This window comes from Asterias rubens, chromosome 9 (genome assembly GCF_902459465.1).
Source record: "Asterias rubens chromosome 9, eAstRub1.3, whole genome shotgun sequence".
In the NCBI taxonomy this organism is placed as follows: Eukaryota; Metazoa; Echinodermata; class Asteroidea; order Forcipulatida; family Asteriidae; genus Asterias; species Asterias rubens.
Genome location: NC_047070.1, coordinates 11413881 through 11436509, shown reverse-complemented (window position 1 = coordinate 11436509; position 22629 = coordinate 11413881). Strand labels below are relative to the sequence as shown.

General features: G+C 41.6%; 1 protein-coding gene across 2 annotated transcripts; it reads right to left on the bottom strand.

Moving 5' to 3' along the window:
* Window positions 1-690: 690 nt before the first annotated feature.
* Window positions 691-21683, bottom strand: LOC117294690 (alpha-1A adrenergic receptor-like). Of its 2 annotated transcripts, none has more exons than XM_033777198.1 (3): window positions 21654-21683; window positions 4722-5823; window positions 691-2064 (listed from the first exon to the last, which is right to left on the bottom strand). In XM_033777198.1, exons 2-3 carry the CDS (start codon window positions 5758-5760, stop codon window positions 1259-1261), a joined length of 1845 nt encoding a protein of 614 aa, XP_033633089.1. In that variant the 5' UTR covers window positions 5761-5823; window positions 21654-21683; the 3' UTR covers window positions 691-1258. The 2 variants fall into 2 exon arrangements, with proteins under 2 accessions (XP_033633089.1, XP_033633090.1); XM_033777199.1 differs by lacking the exon at window positions 21654-21683 and adding an exon at window positions 8394-8462.
* Window positions 21684-22629: the final 946 nt, after the last annotated feature.

Below are 22629 nucleotides of genomic sequence, written 5' to 3'. Positions count from 1 at the left end.
TTTTCCTTTGTGCCGGTAACTCCTCGAGCCGGGCTACGTCCCGTAGCCTTAGATCTCAAGGGTCTTTCTCAGGATCCTCGCTGTTCCCAAAAGCGCTGCCTTCTGTAATAGATCTACCCTCACATTTGTCCCTATTTCATCTAGATGTTTCCCCAGTGCTTTGGGAATGGTGCCAAGTGCTCCAACCACCACGGGGACTACTTTTACCTTTACCTGCCAAATCTTACGAAGTTCCCTGGCCAGGTCCTGGTACTTCTCGATCTTTTCCATCTCCTTCGAAGCTACCCTTATATCACCTGGCACAGCTATGTCAATGAGATGACACATCTTCTTCGTCTTATCTAATAGCACAACATCCGGACGCCTATGTTGTATAACATGATCGGTCTGAATGTTAAAGTCCCATAGGATCTTGACCTGGTCGTCGTATTATTATTATTATTATTATTATTATTATTATTATTATTATTATTATTATTATTATTATTATTATTATTATTATTATTATTATTATTATTATTATTATTATTATTATTATTATTATTATTATTATTATTATTATTATTATTATTATTATTATTATTATTATTATTATTATTATTATTATTATTATTATTATTATCATTATTATTATTATTATTATTATTATTATTATTATTATTATTATTATTATAGATTGAGCGAGCAAATTATGTCGTCTCTTGAAATGAAAGTTCTCAGGAAATAATTGTATGGTTACAGAGCCCTCGGTTAGTCAATTAAATGTAGAGTATCTTTCCGAGTTATGCCGTATATCAGTCAGTTTATGAGTGTAGTTTGTTTGGACCTGTTTTCTGTTTGGACCTGTTTTCTGTTTGGACCTGACGGGAAATACAGTGAAATGCAACTTGATTCAATTCAATTCAAGTATTTTTAGTTAAATGTTCTGTAAACCATGTAATTGTGATATACATGTAGTTGTGAGAACTCTGACAGGTATAGTTTTCATAAACCCAGAAACGTCAAGTAGCACATCATGCGCTCCGTTACGTTTAGTTAGGCCTACCGATTAAATTTTCTCGAGGTATAACGAAATAACATTTCGTTCCACGAAACGCTTGTCCCCACAAAATGTTCAACTTCTTCATCTCCAAATGCCTCCAATGTTTCTGTTTTTACCTGTTCAATTGTTTTTACCAGTCTCTTTAAGGGCGCCGAATAATAATATAGCAGAGTAGCCTACTATGATCGATATGACTTGTAATGGTATACACAACATTCAGACTGGAGTCTCTCTAGAATTCAGTATTCCACGAGACAATGTATTATTTATCAAACTGTTCGATGTAAATGCTTCGCTTTTACCAACGATTCCTGGTTGATAATCTATAGGATCTGATTGTTGTTTAATTTGGCTTTTGGGTTTGTCTGGCTCGAATGGAATGTTGTTTTCTAGTGGCCCGTATACATCGTTAAATACATTATTGCTTGAAATGATGGTTTCCATGTCGACTTTCTCGGAATGTATTTGATGAAGAAGCAGTTTGTCATCTGGTTTGATTGTGTTATCGGTTATTCGAATGTTGTTTCCTATCGTTGATTCACTGCCAGTGGTTGACACTATGTCGCTTGCCATCTTTGGAACATCACTTGAATTAGCAATGGCAGGTGTTGTGGCCATAATGTCGTGTACGGTACCACCTCTACAGGAATCCATCTCATGGTTATTTACATTATCGCATGGAGCAGGTATTCTCCTTGGTCGATATCCACGTGGAAGCAGTGACGTATCAAGTGACGTGTCTCGAATCAATCTCTTCCGACGGTTTGTCACCAGCGGACTGGACATGGGGGTACTGGAGGTAAGACGAGACAAGTTGGAGCAACGTCTTGAGCCATAAGACCTTCGTATAAGCGGATGATGGTCTCTACAAAACCAACATGTTAGGATTTTCCTAAAGGCTCTTCGAAATGTCAAATTGGACATTGCATAAATGACGGGATTAACACAGCTGTTACAATATCCTAGCCAAAAGAAGAAGGTAAAGACGACTTGAGGAACCTTACAACTGCTACACACGGAAGCTGTCAAGAAAACAACAAATAATAGCACTATATTATTTGTAAAATATGCAGGATTTTGGGTGTAGTGATCCTACATTTAACGATTCCTACATTTCATGATATAAAGATCCTTTCGGATATGTTTGTATTGGGCGTATTGTTCTTTCAATATCAAAGTATAATCAGTGTCGCCATCACAGCCCACTTATTATTAGAAAGATGTAATACAATTATCCACACAAATACGCCTCGAACTTGCGTGGTTTTCTTTGTACCTCGACGACAAACACGGTCGGCCATTTATGGGAGTCAAGTTTTTGACTCGCATAAATGGCCGACCGTGTAAGTTCGCAAAGCAAAACGAAAACCACGCAATTTCGAGGCAAATTTGTGTGGATCATTGTATTCTACTTTTAAAACATCTTTCCACCATATATGCATTTTATAACAAACGGTTACAAATTAATGCTTTTCTTCTGGACATTTTTTAGGCCGTAGATGCTCTCTGGTGCAATCTAGGGAGTCTGAGGGGGGTGATGTGCCCCCCTCTCAGATGTTGGAATATTTTTAAAGGCATATTTCAAGTTTTTATGCATCATTTGTTTTGCTATTGGTAACTGCATCTAAAGAACAACTCGATTTATAGCCTCGTATCCTTATACTTCTGCAAAGTAAATGCTCAGACGGCGTTTCATCTTTATAATCACCAGCATCGTCAAGGATTGATCCAGAATTGGTTTTAGGGGGTTTAGTGAAATTGGGCCCTGGCATACGACCGTAAGCATTCGATGTCTGTGTTTTGATTGGTCCGTGATGCCACTGCATTTCTCAATGACATCATTGTATCCAATTGAATCACTGGATCTGAATAGCAAGTACCTAGCGGATAAAGACAGGGGCCAAGTCTATTTTGCATTGTGGTCTAGCTGGTGATCAAATTTGATCATATTCCACAATGCACCTCATAAAACAGTCTGCGCTTACGCAATGGTATTTGCGAAAAGGTCTATGATCGAACGATCACTCGCCCTATCGTGGTGACGTCATGTACCCATCGGGCCAGCCCCAAGTGATGCGTTCCACTAGCAGGGCCCAATTTCATAGAGCTGCTCAGCACTTGGGGCTGACCGGGGTGAGCCCCTGGAATGACGTCAAACGTAATCGAGCGCACCGGGCCAGATTTATCCGCAAAGAAAGGCAGTAGGTCCCTGCCGCTAGATCGAGTGATTCAATTGGATACAATGATATCATTGATAAACGTGCAGTGACAGTGTGCGTTTGATTAGCTCCCTGGGTCTACCCCACGGTGCTCACTCAGGTGAGCCCCTGACAAAAGCTAATCGAACGATCACACTCGCCCCCTCTCGTGGTGAAGTCATTGCACCTCGGGTCACCCCCAAGTGACCCACTCCACAAGCAGGGCACTGGGGGCTGACCCAGGTGAGCCCCTGGAATGACGTCAAAGCTATTCGAACGTACCGTACCGGGCAGACCGGGGTCGACCCAGTGCAGCTAATCGAACGCACCCAGTGATGCCACGCCCGCAATATAATTTGACTGCGTATATACCTCTAGGTGCGTTCAGTTAGCTCCCCTTGGTCGACCCCGGTCTGCCCCCGGTATTTTCAAATAGCTTTGACGTCATTCCATCAGGGGCTCACCCGGGTCAGCCCCCAGTGCCCTGCTTGTGGAGTGGGTTGGGTCACTTGGGGTGACCCGAGGTGCATAACGTTACCACGAGAGGGCGAGTATGATTGTTCGATTAGCTCTTGCTATAGGGGCGCACCCGAGTGAGCACCGCGGGGTAGACCCATCGAACGCACCCTCAGTGGGTGCGTTCGTTTAGCTTCCCTGGGTCGACCCCGGTGTGTGTTTTTTTTTTCAGGACGAAGTTTGCAGATAATTACCCACGTTCGTCCTGGTGAAAAAAACCGCCACACACCGGGGTCGACCCAGGGAAGCTAAACGAACGCACCCATGTGAAATGAGGGTAGGTCAACGGTGAATATACACGCCGGTCTCGAGGCAGGTCTCTGGCGATATTCACAAGCCTCGAAGTGTGAATTTAGATGTTCAGGCTAATCAAACGCACCCTATATATGGGTGCTAAACCAACAACCAGTCGCCGCTCTCGTAGTAGGCTTGTGGACAAGTCGTTAAATCGGCCCCACGCGCTGAGATAGTGCTCTCGCGAGATCACTGCTCTCTCGCAAACTGAGGGCCAGCCCCCAAGTGACCCACTCCACAAGCAGGGCACTGCGAGCTGACCTGGGTGAGCCCCTGGAATGACCTCAAAAGCTATTCGACCGCACCAGGGCAGACCGGGATGACCCAGAGCAGCTAAACGAACGCACCCATAAGCTCTATGATCGCACCTCAATAGATACATTTTGACGCTGATGGCGCACTGCTATATGGCTTGTTTGCTAGTTGGCGCAATATATGCTTAGGGACCTCGCACACGAGAAGGGGAGGGACTTGAATCAAGTCTATAATGGGACGTTGATTTGAGAGGAAGGGGCACACATCGGTATATGGGCGGGGATTGAAACGGGGGTAAAGAGTACGACGGCTGAATAATGAGTAAGTAGTTGAACAACAAAGATGGTATATTTTATGTTTCAATCGCATTATATATAACTGACAATGAACTGACAAAAATGACAATGAAAACTTACTTAACGGTAGCAAGAAGAAGAATGGTAACCAGCAGATGATGAAGACACTAACCACAATCCCGAGTGTCTTGGCTACCTTCTTTTCTCGGTTGAAAGTTGCCGTTCTTTGAGATAAATTCCGTGACCTCGAAGTACTGGAAGAATAATCATGTGACCGTATACTACATTTTCCTGAAGATTGCAAATTATTCCCCACATGGATGCGAAGTATAATACGACCATTATCAAGATCTCCATTCTGTCTTTTGCGGGCCTTGTTTTGAATAGATTTAGTTTCGTGTGAAACTGCACGATAAATACGAAAATACAGAACTATTATGACGGCAGAAGGTATGTAAAATGATCCAGCCACGGAAAAGAAAACATAACCTACGGAGTCCGACAATGGACACTCTAACTGAGATGTTTTGACGGGTCTCCATCCGAACAAGGGTCCAACTGCAATACCAAATGAAATAAACCAAACGAAAATATTGATCGCTATTGCTCTTTTTGGCGTCATTATAAGTCTGTGCTTTAGGGGCCGCGTAACTCCTATATAACGGTCGACACTTATGCAACATAAGCTGTTAATTGAGGCCGTGCAACACAAAACATCTACCGCGGCCCAGATGTCACAAAAAACGTCTCCGAATGGCCAATAGTGAATGACTTCAAAGGCACTTGAAAAGGGTAGTACAAGAGTACCAAGAAGCAAATCGGCTATTGCCAAGTTGACGATGAAGTAGTTGGTAACTGTTCGCAGAGCTCGTTCAAAGTAAACAGCCAACAATACCAGAATATTTCCAATGATAACAGCCAAATTGATAAGAAGAAGAGCTGAACTTGTCAGGACCATGTGGGACACGTTGAACTCAACTGCTGTGTCATTTGATACGGATGGGGATGTTACATTCCACTCATCATTTGTCACTAGCGATTGAGTGACACTTTTTTCTTCCCATACAATCTCAGTGCTTATTTGTGTATAATATCCTGCACTCGCGTTGCCGTCCAGGCTCTGCACAGTCACTCCTGACGAAATCATCACTGCATTCATCTTCTAAACAAATGCATCACTTTTCTACCTCCCTGAAATGATGTATTATTCGTTGGGGCATATCTGTAAAATGAATGAATAAACAAACAAATAAATAAAACAATAAGTAAATAAATAAAAACTACGGGAAGAACTGTCAAATTAATGTTAAAAGGTAAACTGTTTGAGTACTATATATAATAGACAAAATAAAGCCAGCGGTCTTAGGTGTTCACTGGTTAGCCCTATACAGGACTCGACCTCTGTGCTGTACACCGCACCTACATTGAGGCCCATTTCTAGGGGCGGGAATTCGTCAACCCTTTATAACTCAAATCAAAACTGGGAGCTGCATTTTTTCACGAAAACTACGGATTTGTGAGGGATATATGATGACCAAAACCTACCGCAGAAAAATGTTTGCTGCCATGGAATGTGAATCTGTTGAAATTAGTGGTTTCTTGAAGGTAACATTTTAGATGATGAAGCTTTGAAAATTTTCTGCTCCGCAAATGACCCTGATATCCAGGACGTCACTGTTAACGAAAGTGTAAGGCCGCCAGGTATATTCACTGGTATGCACTTGACACGTTTTGGTAACTACTCAATCTCAACAGATAAACACGTGTCATCTCGCATGTCGACTTTATCTTTGAATGATGACATCATGGAAATTATGATGTCGACTTCCAAAGATAAATTATCCCGGGATGACGATGATGTCCACTTCCCGATACCGTCCTTAAAAAAGTAGAGAACCCAAGATAAAACTATCTTGGGAAATATTATTGCATTTTCAGGGTCTGGAAGACGACATTCTACCTTCAAGATGTCACCATCATCATAAAACCTTACTTGATTACGAGTAATGGGGAGAGGTTGATGGTATAAAACATTGTGAGAAACAGCTCCCTCTGAAGTGACGTAGTTTTCGAGAAAGAAGTAATTTTCCACGAATTTGTTTTCGAGACCTCAAGTTTAGAATTTGAGGTCTCGAAATCAAGCATCAGAAAACACACAACTTCGTGACACAAGGTTTTTTTTGCTTTCATTATTATCTCGCAAATTCGACGACCGATTGAGCTCAAATTTTCACAGGTTTGTTATTTTATGCATATGTTGAGATACACCAACTGTCCACTGTCTTTCAGAGGGAGTTGTTTCTCACAATGTTTTATACTATCAACAGCTCCCCATTTCTAAGTAAGGTTTTTATGCTAATGTGACGGTCATGAACTATTACATATGCCCACAGTCTATTTTTTATTTAACTTCACCCTCTTACGTAATACCTCCATATAGCGCCCTCCAGCGATCTCATTTTCGCGGGCTTTCAGTTCATAAGATCCTTAGACGAAGATCTCATCACACCGTATTTATCTTCGTCAACAGGTAATTATGTTTTATATTGTTTAATGCTTACCTTTTGCGTTAATATTGTTTAACTAAATCATTCATTATGTTCCGTTTACCGTCATAGTCTTAGTTGTATATATTTACTGTTTAAATCTTTGATTTATTGACTCGTTTGCCATGTATAACGGAGTCAAACGAGAGTTACCCTTAGTTCATGTTCATGCCTTAAGACAAGTTATGTATTCGTTTTGTAAATTACATCTGGACAAGTCAGTCCCTTTAGTGTAAATATATCTTGAGTGCATTTATTAAGTAAGCTCTGTTTTGGATCCAGCTTACGGTTAGTTTATATTTTCCTTTGATTTCCAAGATGGCGGACGACGCCTAGAATTATGGCGTGAACCGCAGGGAGAACTGTTTGTTTATTTATTAGTGTTAATTTAATATTCATAATTATTATTGTAAAAGTTCATAAGATCCTTAGACGAAGATCTCATCACACCGTATTTATCTTCGTCAACAGATTCATGAGTGTAAATAAAATACTGGAAAGCTAACAACTGAACAGCCGTGTCACGTCAATCTTGAATACAGTCAGAGGGGTCACACTAATAATTATTTTGAGTAATTACCAATAGTGTACAATGCCTTTGAAAACTTATATTTTACGCCATAGTTGGTAGCTGCAATTTGTATAGCCGCTTCGTTGCAGTGTGGAGGTAAGAAAACCCCAAAACATGACGTTAAAGCAGTTCATTTTGACGCACGCCGTCAACGGCAGAAGTGTTTTTAGTTTGAGGTCGGGGTCTGATTTTTTAATCGACAATTACGAAAAAATTCAGAAGTGTACAAATATTAAAAGTACATGTAAATGGTAAAAAACACGCTACAACAGGATTGCACAGCATTCTCGTCGTAAACAACTTCCCCAAAGTACCTATAAATTAACCACGGAGCATTTGTTTACCGTTTTGTTTTTTTACCCCAAATTACGAAGCATTTATAGCGTGGTAAATAGTCATTGAACGAGAATATTAAGCACGGTAAATACTTCATGCGAATGCGATACGAATTTTGACGTCACAACTTTGCTACGAATAACTTCGAATCGGTTAAAAAGTGCTCGACTCCTGCTAAAAATTCGCTGCAAATTTCGTATCTCATTCGCAAGAAGTATAAACCGGGCTGTATCCGTACTTTCGGCTGCCATGACCGATTTGCCATCTTGACGGAATAATAAAACAACGCACGCAAACCAACAATGTGAGCAACATATGATTTGGTATATTATTACTAACCTGACTCCTCCTCCTCCTTCGTGTCAAGACATTACATAAACAAAACGTCTGCTATACAAGTTAAGCTGATGTTTCAAACAGAACATTAAGTTATGTAGAATCACCAAATCCGTATCAGTACGGCAGTACCAGTAGGGTGTTGTACCGAGCGCTGCTGATATCACACCGTTGCAATAAGCCCTAACACTACTGACATCAGACCCACTGGGGTTAAGTTACTTTACTCTATGTATGTCATTAATAAATAATGAGACTCCCCTCCATTTCGGCCGCAACATAGTGGTAGCCGCGACTTCCTTCGCCTAGTGTTTATTCCACATGATATCACACAGGAGAATGCACCCTGTAATCTTCGATCTGCTGCCAACGAATCGATAAGTCCTGCACTTCCTGCGGATAACACATAGTATGCGCGATATTGATGGCATCGTAAAGGATTGTTTTACACGTAATTACAGTCTCATTGGAATGTCTTACTCGAGATGCTCGGTCTATCTACCTGTTGAGTTTTACCATCAAAAGGCACATGGCATTGTTATAACCACACAATCAGATGCGAAATACCATGCAAGCACACGGTTTTCGAAAAGGACATAGGGCTATTAAAGAATGACCTCACACTAAAAATTGAACAAACGCGTGTCCCGCGCATACGTTAATAAATATGATCTATGTGAATTAGAACACCAATGTAAATTTGGTAGATTTCTTTGAAGAAAATAAACACGGACTGTAGGATTGTAGAGCATTCATAAATACATCAGACAGTTTCGCTATTCTTATTGGTGGAGAGCGCGTCAAGTGGGGGTGTTTAAACCGTTGATAATGACCAGTGTTTATAACCGGTTGTCCGCGCTAGTCTTGATGCAAGACGTTTCTTGTTACGGGCGATGCAGGCGCTGTCGGTGAGTTGGCCGCACTGTGTGTGTGATAGTAAGGAAAACCAGCGAATCATGCACCAAGAATATACGCGCATGCGCACGAACGGAACCGGAAAACACACGCGTAGGGACATCGTACATGTACGGAGGTGGAAACAGAGCTCAGGCACTCGGAAACGGATAAGTTTTACAGAGTTTCTTACTTTATTACGCCTTTTAACCAAAAATGTATTTATGAATGGGAATCAAAGTGTGTTGAATCGGTTTTGGTAAGGATGGCGTCATAACTGTTTTATTTTAAAAACAAAATAATGATCAACAAGCCATGTCTACAAAATGTAATATAAGTTTTGCTTAATTTTATTACATAAAGAACAATCTTCGATGAAGCCACATGTTGCTCTATAGAGCTCATCAAAGCTCATTGTGAATTTCTCAATGAACTTCCGGTTGTCACCTTAAAATTTGGGTAAATTAAATGTATTTGTTTTTGTCCTTGAAGACCTAACCGATGATTACGAGAACAATATTTGGTAAAGTTCGTGAATGTTTATTGTTTGCAACATGGTGGCCCTGAAGGGACATCGCACATCGCAAATATGTTTGCAAATATCTTTGCAAATATTTGCGATGTCGCAAATATCTTTGCAGATATTTGCGATGTCGCAAATATCTTTGCAGATATTTGCGATGTCGCAAATATCTTTGCGCATATCTTTGCAAATATTTGCGATGTCGCAAACATCTTTGCAAATATCTTTATTATGTGTCAAATCTATCAAAAATGCATACCTTGTCGCATACTTTGTCGCATAGTTTGCATATTTGTGGCGAGAATTTTTTCAAGAGCCTAAAGAGTTGTTTGGGTTTGGCGCTCTCTTTTGACTCAACTTCCTTAGCCGGCCTGTGTTACCGCTGCGCTGTGTACATAGTAACGGAATGAAGGCTGGAACCCAAAAAAACTTCTAGGCTCTTGAAAAAATATCGGACACAAATATGCAAACTATGCGACGGAGTATGCGACATCACAAATATTTGCAAAGATATTTGCAAAGATATTTGCGACATCGCAAATATCTGCAAAAATATTTGCGACATCACAAATATTTGCAAAGATATTTGCAAAGATATTTGCGACATCGCAAATATTTGCAAAGATATTTGCGACATCGCAAATATTTGCAAAGATACCATATTAAACCGTTATTATGCCTCATTAGCAATTTGCAAGGAATACAAATCTAAAGAAACAATGAAAGATCGTAACATTGAAAACAAATATTCTCAAGGTAAAGCTGCAATGTTTAATTATTTTGGGCCCACATTGGTACAATAGTACGCGTCTTCGAATAAAATGTGGGTTTTTTTGCCACAAATTGGTGGTATATAGGGTGAAAAGATGTGTCAAACCTACCAAAAATGGCCCACTGAAGTTCCATAAGTACGCTCATGCCTGATGACACATTTTCTGTTGGACATAATCTCCGTTGAGCAAGGCGGACAGAATGTTACAAGAGACAGTTTATCATAGGAGATACTGTCTCTGTGACGTTGTACCTTATCAGAAGAAGTTCGTCGTATGGTGGGGGGGGGGGGGGGGGCACATGAAATGATGAGGCCTCTTATAGCATTATAATGGACGGGTTTTACTTTCTAGCTCGGGCGCGCGCAACCAAGCATACGAAGACGCAAGCGAGGTGTACAAGCACATTTACAGCATGTTCATGCCACGTACAATCATGGAGGAATAATCATTTATTTACATGTTAACATTCTTTAGATTTGATCCTCATCCTGTGGCCCATGTAGTTTGAAACACGATTTGTATATGGCAGTTGGATTGCACATGACGTCATTGACCGCCATCTCGATGAAACGTGCACGTGTGAAAGGCCGGTGTGTCAGGAGATTCACCCCCCCCCCCCTCCCACCGAAGATTTTGTTCCTCCATATGGCGAACTGTCTACACTTCTGATATTGAGATAGCGTCCTCTTTTGAAACATCCCCCAAAGCCCACGTAAGGGGACAGCATCTCCGGCAGGTAGATCTTGGACACCCCCATCGATGACGCTTTATAATGTGCAATTCATCTTTTCGTTTTTAGACATAGCACTGTGCATGACATGCCACCAAATCAATGAAGAACAAGAGGGGACGGTTGCTGAATGACTTCATGTCTTTTTCCGGGCTACCATTTTGAGCGTGCACGTGTGGATCGGCTAAATATCCAAATTAGGCCCTATTGGATAATTTACACATAACAGGGTTGTGTTTTGGTGGGACCCCAACCAGCAACATGTTTGAGTTTCGCGCGTCTGGTTGAACCGCGATCTGATGAAGAGCAGGCTGTTAAAACCAAACGGTATCCGACTTTTTGTGTCGGTTTTTATAGGCTTGGTTTCAAGATGGCGCACTCTAAATCTACCCCGAACATCAATGGAATTCCTTTTTAAAATGCACTAGCCTGGAGCATAGCAGTTAAATACTGTTGAAGAAATTACAAAGAGTAAGTTCCAGTACTTGCAACATAATTAAGTCTGTATCTTTTAAGAACATTAATTTTCAAAAGATCTTTAGCAATTAACTGTTTTTGTTACCAACCAGTTTTCGCGTAGCTCTCGAACATTGTTTCGGTCAGCGAATTTTACGCCACGAACTTTTTTCCCACCGCTCATGGCCGCCAAAACACGCTCCTTGGGCTATGATGGTCGAGCAAGGCAATCTGAAAAACGTCGCGGCGAGATCGTAGACCAACGGCAGGATTCGATACTATATGGCGTGCTGTCCATAGTTCGCCTCGGTCCAATCCTTTAGCCAAAGGCTCGAGGTAGACGTGCGTGTTGGAACATTGGATTCCTGTTTATGAAATAATTAATCATCAGTAACTCTCTGCAAACAGTCGTTGTAATTCCTTGCCTTGTGCATAGGGCTTCATCTCAACATTCTTCTCAACTTGGTATAAAAGATCGTTTCCACGATCCATTGAGCCTCCATGCTTGATTATAATCATAATTATATCGTGTTTACACGTTGTACTGTCCAGATTCAACGTGTCGACTTTTACAATCGTTGCTAACATCTCTACATCATGAACAAACAGTTGTAGATAATATCCCAGCGGTCTTGGATGAGCCCGGTGGTCCCAGTGAAATAAGGGCTGATTACGTGTTTATAGCGGGCTTGTTCCAATGGGTGATCGATTTCGACGTACCATTTCCCCATAGTACGCGCTGCTGGGTCATACTTGCCCGTAGAGTGGATCGACCACAGGCCTAATTAAAATGTGCCATTTTAATGAGCCCTACAGGGGCTGCACTTCGGCGGCTGTTACCAATAACTGTTTCGGCCATCGGTTAGTGATTAACAAATGGCCAATTCAACCCAAACAGTTATTGGTTACAACTGCGAAATCGCCCCAGAGGTTTTAGCGAGCAGCGCGGGCGGGGGGAGGGGGGTTGCGCGGGGAGATCGATCACCATTCTGAACAACGAGATTGAGTATTTTCCTTTTTTTTTTATCTTTTGACGTGTCAAATTGACCGCGGTAATATATTGTAAATTGTATTGGTCGCGAACCATCGAGAACCAGTCACGTGATGTGCTACAAAGACGAATGTACATTTTTTGTCGCGGTGAAAGCGTTCAGAATCTCCCTGCGATTCCAGCGGTATTCTCGCGAGACTGCTTGCCCCGCGAGATTCCTGCTCTCACGTACGGTCAAATCGGCAACCAGGTTCGCGCGCGAGCAGTGATCTCGCGAAAGCAACGCCACAACTCGAAGATCTCACTGCGGCAGACCATTAACGACTCGTCCATCAGTCTACTTGGGGTGATGATGTACCACCACTTGATCGTGCCCATCACCTTGTACCAACATAAGAAATAGCTTGGGCATGAGGTTGTAATTAATTTATGAAGCAATATCACTGCCAACGATCACATGTTCACACCACTGTTTGTATGCTTGTGCCAAGTTCGTCGTAAGCTTTAAAACCATCTCCACCAATATTATTGCCAACAATGCATTAACCAATGTATTTTTACCGAGGTGCTTGCAGCCCAATGTTTTGTAGAGAACAAGGCGGTTGGTGGCTGCAGCGATAGCGGCCCGCCAGATAGATTATTTTATAGCGTCCGCCAGAGCGATTATTTTATAACGGTCGTCAGAGCGATTATCACGTGGCGGCTGTCAGATAGTTATTCTGTGGCTGTTGCTTGATAGATCATGTGGCGACCGCAAGATATACAAGAATTCGTGTACTTTTTCGGATCACAGAATTATGTTGTGGCCGCTAGATGGAAGTAAGCGGCCGCCAGATAGAATATTATTTTGGTGGCCGTCAGAGAGATTATGGCACCCGCCATATTATTAGATTATTATGTGGCGGCCATCAGGTAGGTTTTTATGATTTGGCCTCAGGGCGTCAGAAAGATAAAGGGAACATCAAAATATCCACGTGCCAGTGTAGAAATGTTTGACCTTTTGTAAGCACTGTTCGGCTTCCGTAGTCCGGTAAGACCCTGACTTGTATTAAATCAAGGCGTTGCGGACTGATGTGCTCTTGCCCGTTTCTTATTGCGCGTTGTTGTGACAATGAAGAGGTGCATCGGAAACTGAAGGGATGCACAATGTGCACTGTATTTGGATTCCGTCCTACCTGTAATCAGAGTACCGCACTTCGTTTTCATTTTCTTTTCCGGTAAACCCCCGAGACGCGAATAGGTGACAAAACATGCTACTGATAGAAGAGGACGTGAAAAGAACACCGCTGATACAGTTTCCTGAGGTGGTCACTAATCCTTAACCCCAGGGAGAAACGTATACACAATCAACCAACCCCAAGCAAACCACTTGGTTCTTCTTTTAAGACACAAAGCACACAGCCCAATTGTAAATGAATACCGGCAAACACCATCAGTAAATTAAATTTCCCTGTAGTTATCAGATTAAAGTGAAACGCCAGTGTGCATTGAGACAGTCTTCAATTACAAAGATAAACGTGGAGAAGATCTATTCAACACTTAAAACTATGCCGTAGTTCAAAATAAACAATTTGCCAGTTTTTTCATTACAGTCAAATTATCTGACGGAAGATACAGGGCTTATAATTTCCCCCACCTGAAAATGACTGAAATTAAAGGTTATATGATTTTTATTCAACCTGAATCGCATCACAATAATAGTTGAGAAGGTCAACAGTATAGCACCCCCGGCATTGATGTTTGGAGTACACATTTTTTTAAGTCAATAATTAAGTGTAAATTAAACCCAAAATGAGGGATGGGAACACACACAGAAATGACCGTTGAACTTGCCTAGTTGTTTCAAAGAAGGCGCCACTTTTCAAGTTAATAAAAATAATATCAAAGTCTTATATAGCGCACGTATCTACCAAACAAGGTACTCAAGGCGCTGAGTTCACATTCAAACTAGGGCTCTGGGCTTCGCTCAGCATCAGACCAAACCCATCTTGTTGAAAATAAGCTAAGCAGCAAATCTCTTCAATCCGCTGCATATAAATCATTTTCCTAAGCCACTCCAGGACTGAGGAACCATCTTCCCATCACCATACGCACCTCTAATTCATTGCCTATTTTCAAGAAAGCACTTAAAAAACATAATTGTCCTTAGTTTCTGTTTATTGCTTTATTGCTCATTTGTTGTATTATTTGCATTGCTATTGTTTGTCTAAAGCGCAAATGAAATGGCGCTATATAAAAACCCTTTGTATTGTTATTGTTATGTATTAAGTATGTGCATAGTAATTGATTCCTTGCAATGTTTGAACGCAAAAGCCAAGTGATTAGAACCACTTTTTGGTTCAAAGAACTACTTGTTGGTTCTAAATGATCACGTGTCCTTTGTTTTGTTTGAAGAATGCTCGAAAACGGCAAACAGCTATACTTTAGCGGGAATGTGTGTAGCAGAAATTCTATTCCGGATCCGTTCGTGCGCGTTGTAGTCTTGGTGCAAGACGTTCTCGTTTTCCTTTCACACACAGCGCGGCCAACTCACCGACAGCACCCGAATCGCCCGTAAGTATCGCCTAGCGCGTAGTATCCGACTACCACCGGTTATAAACAGGTGGTCGTTTAAACAAAAGAGTAGTGACTCGTTTTTAAACTGCCGTTTAAAACCTTGCAGCCAGTCCAACCTAGATCAGACCAAAATGAGGTGAGCCACTCCAACCTAGATCAAACCAAAAGGTGAGCCAGTCCAACCCAGATCAGACCAAAATGAGGTGGGCCAGTCCAAGCCAGATCAGACCAAAAGGTGAGCCAGTCCAAGCCAGATCAGACCAAAATTAGGTGAGCCAGTCCAACCTAGATCAGACCAAAATGAGGTGAGCCACTCCAACCTAGATCAGACCAAAATGAGGTGGGCCAGTCCAAGCCAGATCAGACCAAAAGGTGAGCCAGTCCAAGCCAGATCAGACCAAAATTAGGTGAGCCAGTCCAACCTAGATCAGACCAAAATGAGGTGAGCCACTCCAACCTAGATCAGACCAAAATGAGGTGAGCCAGTCCAAGCCAGATCAGACCAAAATGAGGTGAGCCAGTCCAACCTAGATCAAAATGAGGTGAGCCACTCCAACCTAGATCAGACCAAAATGAGGTGAGCCAGTCCAAGCCAGATCAGACCAAAATGAGGTGAGCCAGTCCAATCTAGATCAGACCAAAATGAGGTGAGCCAGTCCAACCTAGATCAGACCTAGAGGTGAGGCAGTCCAACCTAGACCAGACCAAAAGGTGAGCCAGTCCAACCTAGATCAGACCAAAAGGTGAGCCAGTCCAACCTAGATCAGACCAAAATGAGGTGAGCCAGTCCAACCTAGATCAGACCTAGAGGTGAGCCAGTGCAACCTAGATCAGACCAAAAGGTGAGCCAGTCCAACCTAGACCAGACCAAAAGGTGAGCCAGTCCAACCCAGACCAGACCAAAATGAGGTGAGCCAGTCCAACCTAGATCAGACCTAGAGGTGAGCCAGTCCAACCCAGATCAGACCTAGAGGTGAGCCAGTCCAACCCAGATCAGACCAAAATGAGGTGAGCCAGTCCAACCTTGATCGGACAAAAAGGTGAGCCAGTCCAACCAAGATCAGACCAAATAGAGGTGAGCCAGTCCAATCCAGATCAGACCAAAAGGTGATCCAGTCCAATTCAGATCAGACCAAAATGAGGTGAGCCAGTCCAGTCTAGATCAGACCTAGAGGTGAGCCAGTCCAACCCAGACCAGACCAAAATGAGGTGAACCAGTCCAACCCAGATCAGACCTAGCGGTGAGCCAGTCCAACCTAGATCAGACCAAAATGAGGTGAGCCAGTCCAACCTAGATCAGACCTAGAGGTGAGCCAGTCCAACCTAGATCAGACCAAAAGGTGAGCCAGTCCAACCTAGATCAGACCAAGAGGTGAGCCAGTCCAACCCAGATCAGACCTAGAGGTGAGTCAGTCCAACCCAGATCAGACCAAAATGAGGTGAGCCAGTCCAACCTAGATCGGACAAAAAGGTGAGCCAGTCCAACCCAGATCAGACAAAAAGGTGAGCCAGTCCAACCTAGTTCAGACCAAAATGAGTTGAGCCAGTCCAAGCCAGGTCAAACCAAAAGTGAGCCAGTCCAACCTAGATCAGACCTAGAGGTGAGCCAGTCCAACCTAGATCAGACCAAAAGGTGAGCCAGTCCAACCTCGATCAGACCTAGAGGTGAGCCAGTCCAACCCAGATCAGACCTAGAGGTGAGCCAGTCCAACCCAGACCAGACCAAAATGAGGTGAGCCAGTCCAACCTAGATCAGACCTAGAGGTGAGCCAGTCCAACCCAGACCAGACCAAAATGAGGTGAGCCAGTCCAACCCAGACCAGACCTAGAGGTGACCCAGTCCAACCTAGATCAGACCAAAATGAGGTGAGCCAGTCCAACCCAGACCAGACCAAAATGAGGTGACCCAGTCCAACCTAGATCAGACCTAGAGGTGAGCCAGTCCAACCCAGATCAGACCAAAACGAGGTGAGCCAGTCCAACCTAGATCAGACCTAGAGGTGAGCCAGTTTATTTTCATGCGAGTGCACTGTTTTGGTATGTTGTAAGAGTATCCAGTCCCAATGAAATGCACACAAGGCCCGTACTTGAATTCTGCATGTTTCTCCTGATTCTACACGCCCAAGGCATTTTAATACACTTACAACATGTAGTAATCCCACCATCTGCTTACGTACGATAATTGGAAAGTACACTCATACAGGAAACCCGTCCAAACCGTACATTCAGAAAGGCCAAAGTGTGTCAAGCTGCTTATTGTCCTGACAATATTGTGACATTTCGCGTTATTCTTTAATATGTTTAAACCAAACAGCTTGGTTTATAATAACAAAGGTAAAAGTTACATTGAATTTACAAAAACGCAACTTTGTGCCAAAATGTTAAGTTTTTAGCCTACTGTTTGTGCCAGTGTTACGAATGTATTTTCCTTTCCATCTTATAAAAGAAAATCTGTAACATACATCTTTTGTTCTTTCCTTTGTCCCTTTCTTGTTCCCTTTTCTGCCATTTTCGGTCACCCACCAACACATACGCACACACACTGAGTAGTGTACGCCTGCAGCTGTGAACCTCCCTGTCCCTTTTTTGTTTACATTCTAAACTTATTTTGCAACAGCTCCCAATGGTTTTATATACGTTTTCCAACTGTGGACCTTTCCCGAGCCATGGACCCTATCGGTTTGAAAGTGTATACCAAGCTATGGGTGCGTTCGTTTAGCTTCCCTGGGTCGACCCCGGTGTGTGGCGGGTTTTAATTCCAGGACGAACGTGGGTAATTATCTGCACACGTTCGTCCTGGAAAAAGAAAACGCCACACACCGGGGTCGACCATGGGAAGCTAATCGAACGCACCCTATAAAGCAATGCATTTCAACACCTTTTTAACGAGGTTGCATTTTTTTGTGCTGAAGTCAGAGGTAGTAGGCAAAATTAATTGAACTTTACATACAACATCAGACGGTGTGTATAGTCTGCCAGCTGGAATTGAACATACAATAATTATTCAAATGTGTGGATTGGCGCGATATATTTATGTGCTTAGCATTTGTATGCATTTTGGTTATCTGCTTGTAGGAAGATTTCATGCACGTGTTTTTTCGTTGTATTATTATATGCAGCTGTTTTTTTAATATAAGTGTAAAGCGCTTTGATGCCTTGCGAAAGGCGCTTTATAAATGTTCCTTTTTGATTAATATTATTACGTACAGTGGTCGGCGTTTTCACGAAACAAAATAAGAAAAACGCTTACGAAGTTATTCAGATTTTGAAGAACACAAAATCGCCGGTCTTTTAATTGAAAACGTATAATGTGTTCAAATGATACGGTAGTGTATGAGTTAAAGTCACCTGGAAGTGGTATTTTTGAAAAATAAAGCTTTTGTCACTAATATGTGTTTTGATGAGTGGAATGTGAATAAACAGTTAACTAAGGTTTTAAAAAATCAGTTCTTATGTTATTTACAAATTTAAGAGTAGACCCCGACCCGAGAGGGCGCTGTTCGTGACGTCAATCGAGGCAGACTTTGCCTGTAATGCGTAGAGTAATCACAATTGCAATTTTTTTTCCCGGCAATGCCGACCAGGTGTATTGCTGCTGAATGCAGAAAAACACTTTTTGAAATGTACCAACTCACGACTTGGACGTACATGTACTTTGCACGTGTGTTTACTATACGCATTGCAGGCAAAGTCTGCCTCGATTGACGTCACAAAAGGGGTAGGCGGAGTCAGCCCCCAAACAACTTTATATATTTTTTATACATATAAATCGTGACAAACAATTACTAAAAAAATTGTTTTATTGTTCGTAAGCATATACTCTTATGTTTGAAAGAAAACAAAATTATATTTCCAGGTGACTTTAAATAACGTGACTAGCAACGTACTTCTTTATTTTGATGCTTTGTTAGAAAGTTGTTTGCCGGTTGTATATAGGTAATATTAAAAAAAAAACCAGCATATCAGACTCACCACACACAGGGTGCGAATTCGTGCAAATACAAATCATGCCAAACACCACGATGCGCTACCAATAGGGCAAAGATTCGTCAGTTCGTGAAAACGCATCCGTGAGTGCAGACCATTCACCGTCTTGGCAATTAGCGTAATTAGTAAATGATTATAGAAAACTAGAAATTTAACACCGATTCAGTATAAGAAAACGTAAAAAATAAAACATAAAATACTAGTGTCCTTGACGGGAGTGCGTTGGGGGGGGGGGGGGGGGGGGGCATTGCCGTTGCCCCGGTGCTTAACACCCCCTCATTTGAACTCTGGACTTTTGACATTTTGACTAATTTATGAGTTTGTCAGAAATCTGGTTTCTGCAGTTGGGGAAAAAATATCGCCACTGTAAACAAACTTGGAAATAATTTGAGACGAAGAACGCACACACCACGCGTCTAACATTGCCGCCATTGTGGGTGCCATTCATTGCGTACCAACAAAATAATAAGTAGGCCTATTCGTTTATTATTGTGAACCATCAGATTTTATGCATACATGTTTGTGTTCCAATCTTAAGCCTTACTTTTTAATTCAAGTAGATGTTCAGAAAGTATTATCTAACGAAACCTTCAGGTTATATTAGACATAGGGCTAAGGAATATATATACGGCTATATTTCCAAAGTCAATCAACAAGAACTTTTGAAAAAAAAGTGTCTGCACATAACCAATCTTGGTCAAAGCCTCTGTTAACATAGAAATCGTAAGCAAACCAGTGAGATACGAAATAGGCCAATGATGTTTTTCTCTGTCGGTGACCGTACGTGGCTCCTAATCCATCTAAGTAACGTTATAGCTGCGTATATCCAATGAGACCACAGCACTATACGGTACCACCAATGAGAATCTCTAGTTTCAATCATGTAAATAAACACTAAGTCTAGTGAACTGATACACCCGGCAGAAATCTTAGATCTCAATCGATATTCACGGTAGACCAAAAGACCAACGAACCCTAAGCTATGGTAGGATTCATGACAAAGGTATTAAAACTGACTAAAATGTTGATGTTTAGACGATGGACAAGTTAGTTTAAAGGTAATCTTTTTCCTTTTGTGTCAGCTGATGTTTAATTCTAATCATTGTAATGGGTTTAATGTGGTCATGTCGTCTAATAATAACTTATGTGTTTTGTGTGTGACATGTGACATATTCACGATTGTGAACCAGTAAGGCTAAGAGGTAAGACTGGTCCACAGTCTGTCTTACTGCGTAGGTAGTTCTATCCAGTGGGGAAATGTGATTTGACGTTTGGGGTCAATGTCACCGCGGGTTGAAATTCACTCTCAGGTGAACATTCTCACAAGATAAGATTCGAAAAGCGACCTCTGAAGTAAGATAAGTTACCAAAAATGTTCTATGGCACATCGAACAGCATGCTAATTGTTGGAACTGAACTCAGCTTTGGCACGTTGGCAAACAATCCCTTGTTAAACACCATTAATTTGCTTGGTGTCGTTGGGTAAAAACAGGCGAAACGTAATAAAAATGCAATATTCACAGGTTTTGATGCACTTTTTTTTATCGGGTGAGAAACACTTAATAACACCTAATTGGGGAACGTTTTGAGTCACATACAGTGGTTAAAGGTATTTTCTAAAAAATAACTTAACACCATATAAAAATTCAAATTATTGTTGTAACCAATAATATCACCTCGTCCTTCTTGGCGTCACTTTGAATTTTTTTAAAGTAAAAACGCACATGTTCTCGACGTGACAACTATTATTTATGGCATACATCATGCTAAAGTGACTCTCAAATAGCTAAGTTGCAAGGAAACAAATAACATGTCATTTTTGTTATTTAGTTCAACCTTTTGCCTTCTTTCATTGTGTTACTCTTCATATCTGTTGATACATTAGATTTTGCTCACATTAAACACTACGATAATAAATGCCGTAATCCGTTCAGGGTTATGGTATCCTATAACAGCCTGCGTGTTTTCATGTACAAATTCATGAGGCATTTTTGAAAACGTAAGTTCAGCGCAACCGCACAAAATAAATAAATAATATAAACAATAGATAAATAAATAGATAGAAAGACATAAACAAACACGCCTCTTCCGTGCGATTGCATATAACGACTCGAGAGAGGTTACAGCTATGGTGGGAATACCAATAAATCATATACAGCCACATTTCCTGAAGTATGGAGGCAGTTCATTTTTCCACGAAAATTAACATTTGTTTCAAATGACGGATAGGCCTAACCTTTCCAAAATGACGAATTTATTTTCAAATGTTTTGATACACCTTAGAAGGAGAGCAAGACAAAAAAAGCAACTTGTTCCACAAACATATCTTTAAAATGAGTTATGTAGCGCTTACCTGCAAACCAGCAATTGCGTTGTAGACGTATATTCACATAGCCATAGGTTATACATTATCAATGTATCAAAGTGCAGTGCTTTTCTTTAAAGCGAGCTGGACATCAATAAAAAGGTGGAACTGCAACAATAAGACCCGCATAATGTCCACATATTTTAACAAATGAGCAATAAACTAGATTGCTCCATGTTCTAACCAAATACAACTCCTGGCTGGGATTCCATAAGATTTTGTATAAGGCCATTGTACATGAGGTAATGCATGAAGCACTGGAGTGACCGCAGTACGCCTACAGGGCTATACCAGTTCGCCCATGTACCAAACAACCTTCTCCTGCATATTGATGAGCACAGGTCATTACTGTAGGCTTGAATACACTGACGACTCTCACGAGCTGATGGATTCCACGATGTCGTTTCATTCCATTATATAATAATATAAAAGTGAATAAAGAAGGACCACATCTCGCAATGGAGCTACTGCTCACGAAACTTTAAAGGTATAACACCTTGTGACATGCTGGATACTGGAATTACCACCCCCCATTCCCCCCCCCCCGCGGTATCCTCTAAAACTAGGCCCATCGTAGCTGCGGCTATCATTCGTGTATCCTGCTAGAGGGAGGGAGCGTGTGGTCACGATCATTACTTACATCTCACTCAGCTTGAGTCGACCAAGGTAACATTGAAATTAATAACATTACTCGATAGCATAAATGAATCGCAAACTAACACTGGACACGTTGGTAATTATCATAGACCATCACGTGGTGTAGGCCCTATCTCAACATAAGTATAAAATTACAAACCTGTGAAAATTTGAGCTCAATTAGTCCTCGAAGTTGCGAGATAATAATGAAAGAAATAACACCCTCTCGTCACTAGAAGTTGTGTGCTTCCAGATGCTTGAATTTGAGACCTCAAATTCATGAAATAAAAATTAATTTTTTTTATAACTTCTTTCTCTCGAAACTACA

What these genes read in the sequence shown, in the direction of transcription:
- LOC117294690 (XM_033777198.1), bottom strand. Translation starts at nt 5,760, where the DNA reads ATGAATGCAGTGATGATTTCGTCAGGAGTGACTGTGCAGAGCCTGGAC. An exon ending in CTTCTTCTTGCTACCGTTAA is followed by an intron (nt 2,065 to 4,721) that starts GTAAGTTTTCAT and finishes TTTTCTTGACAG; the next exon opens with CTTCCGTGTGTAGCAGTTGT.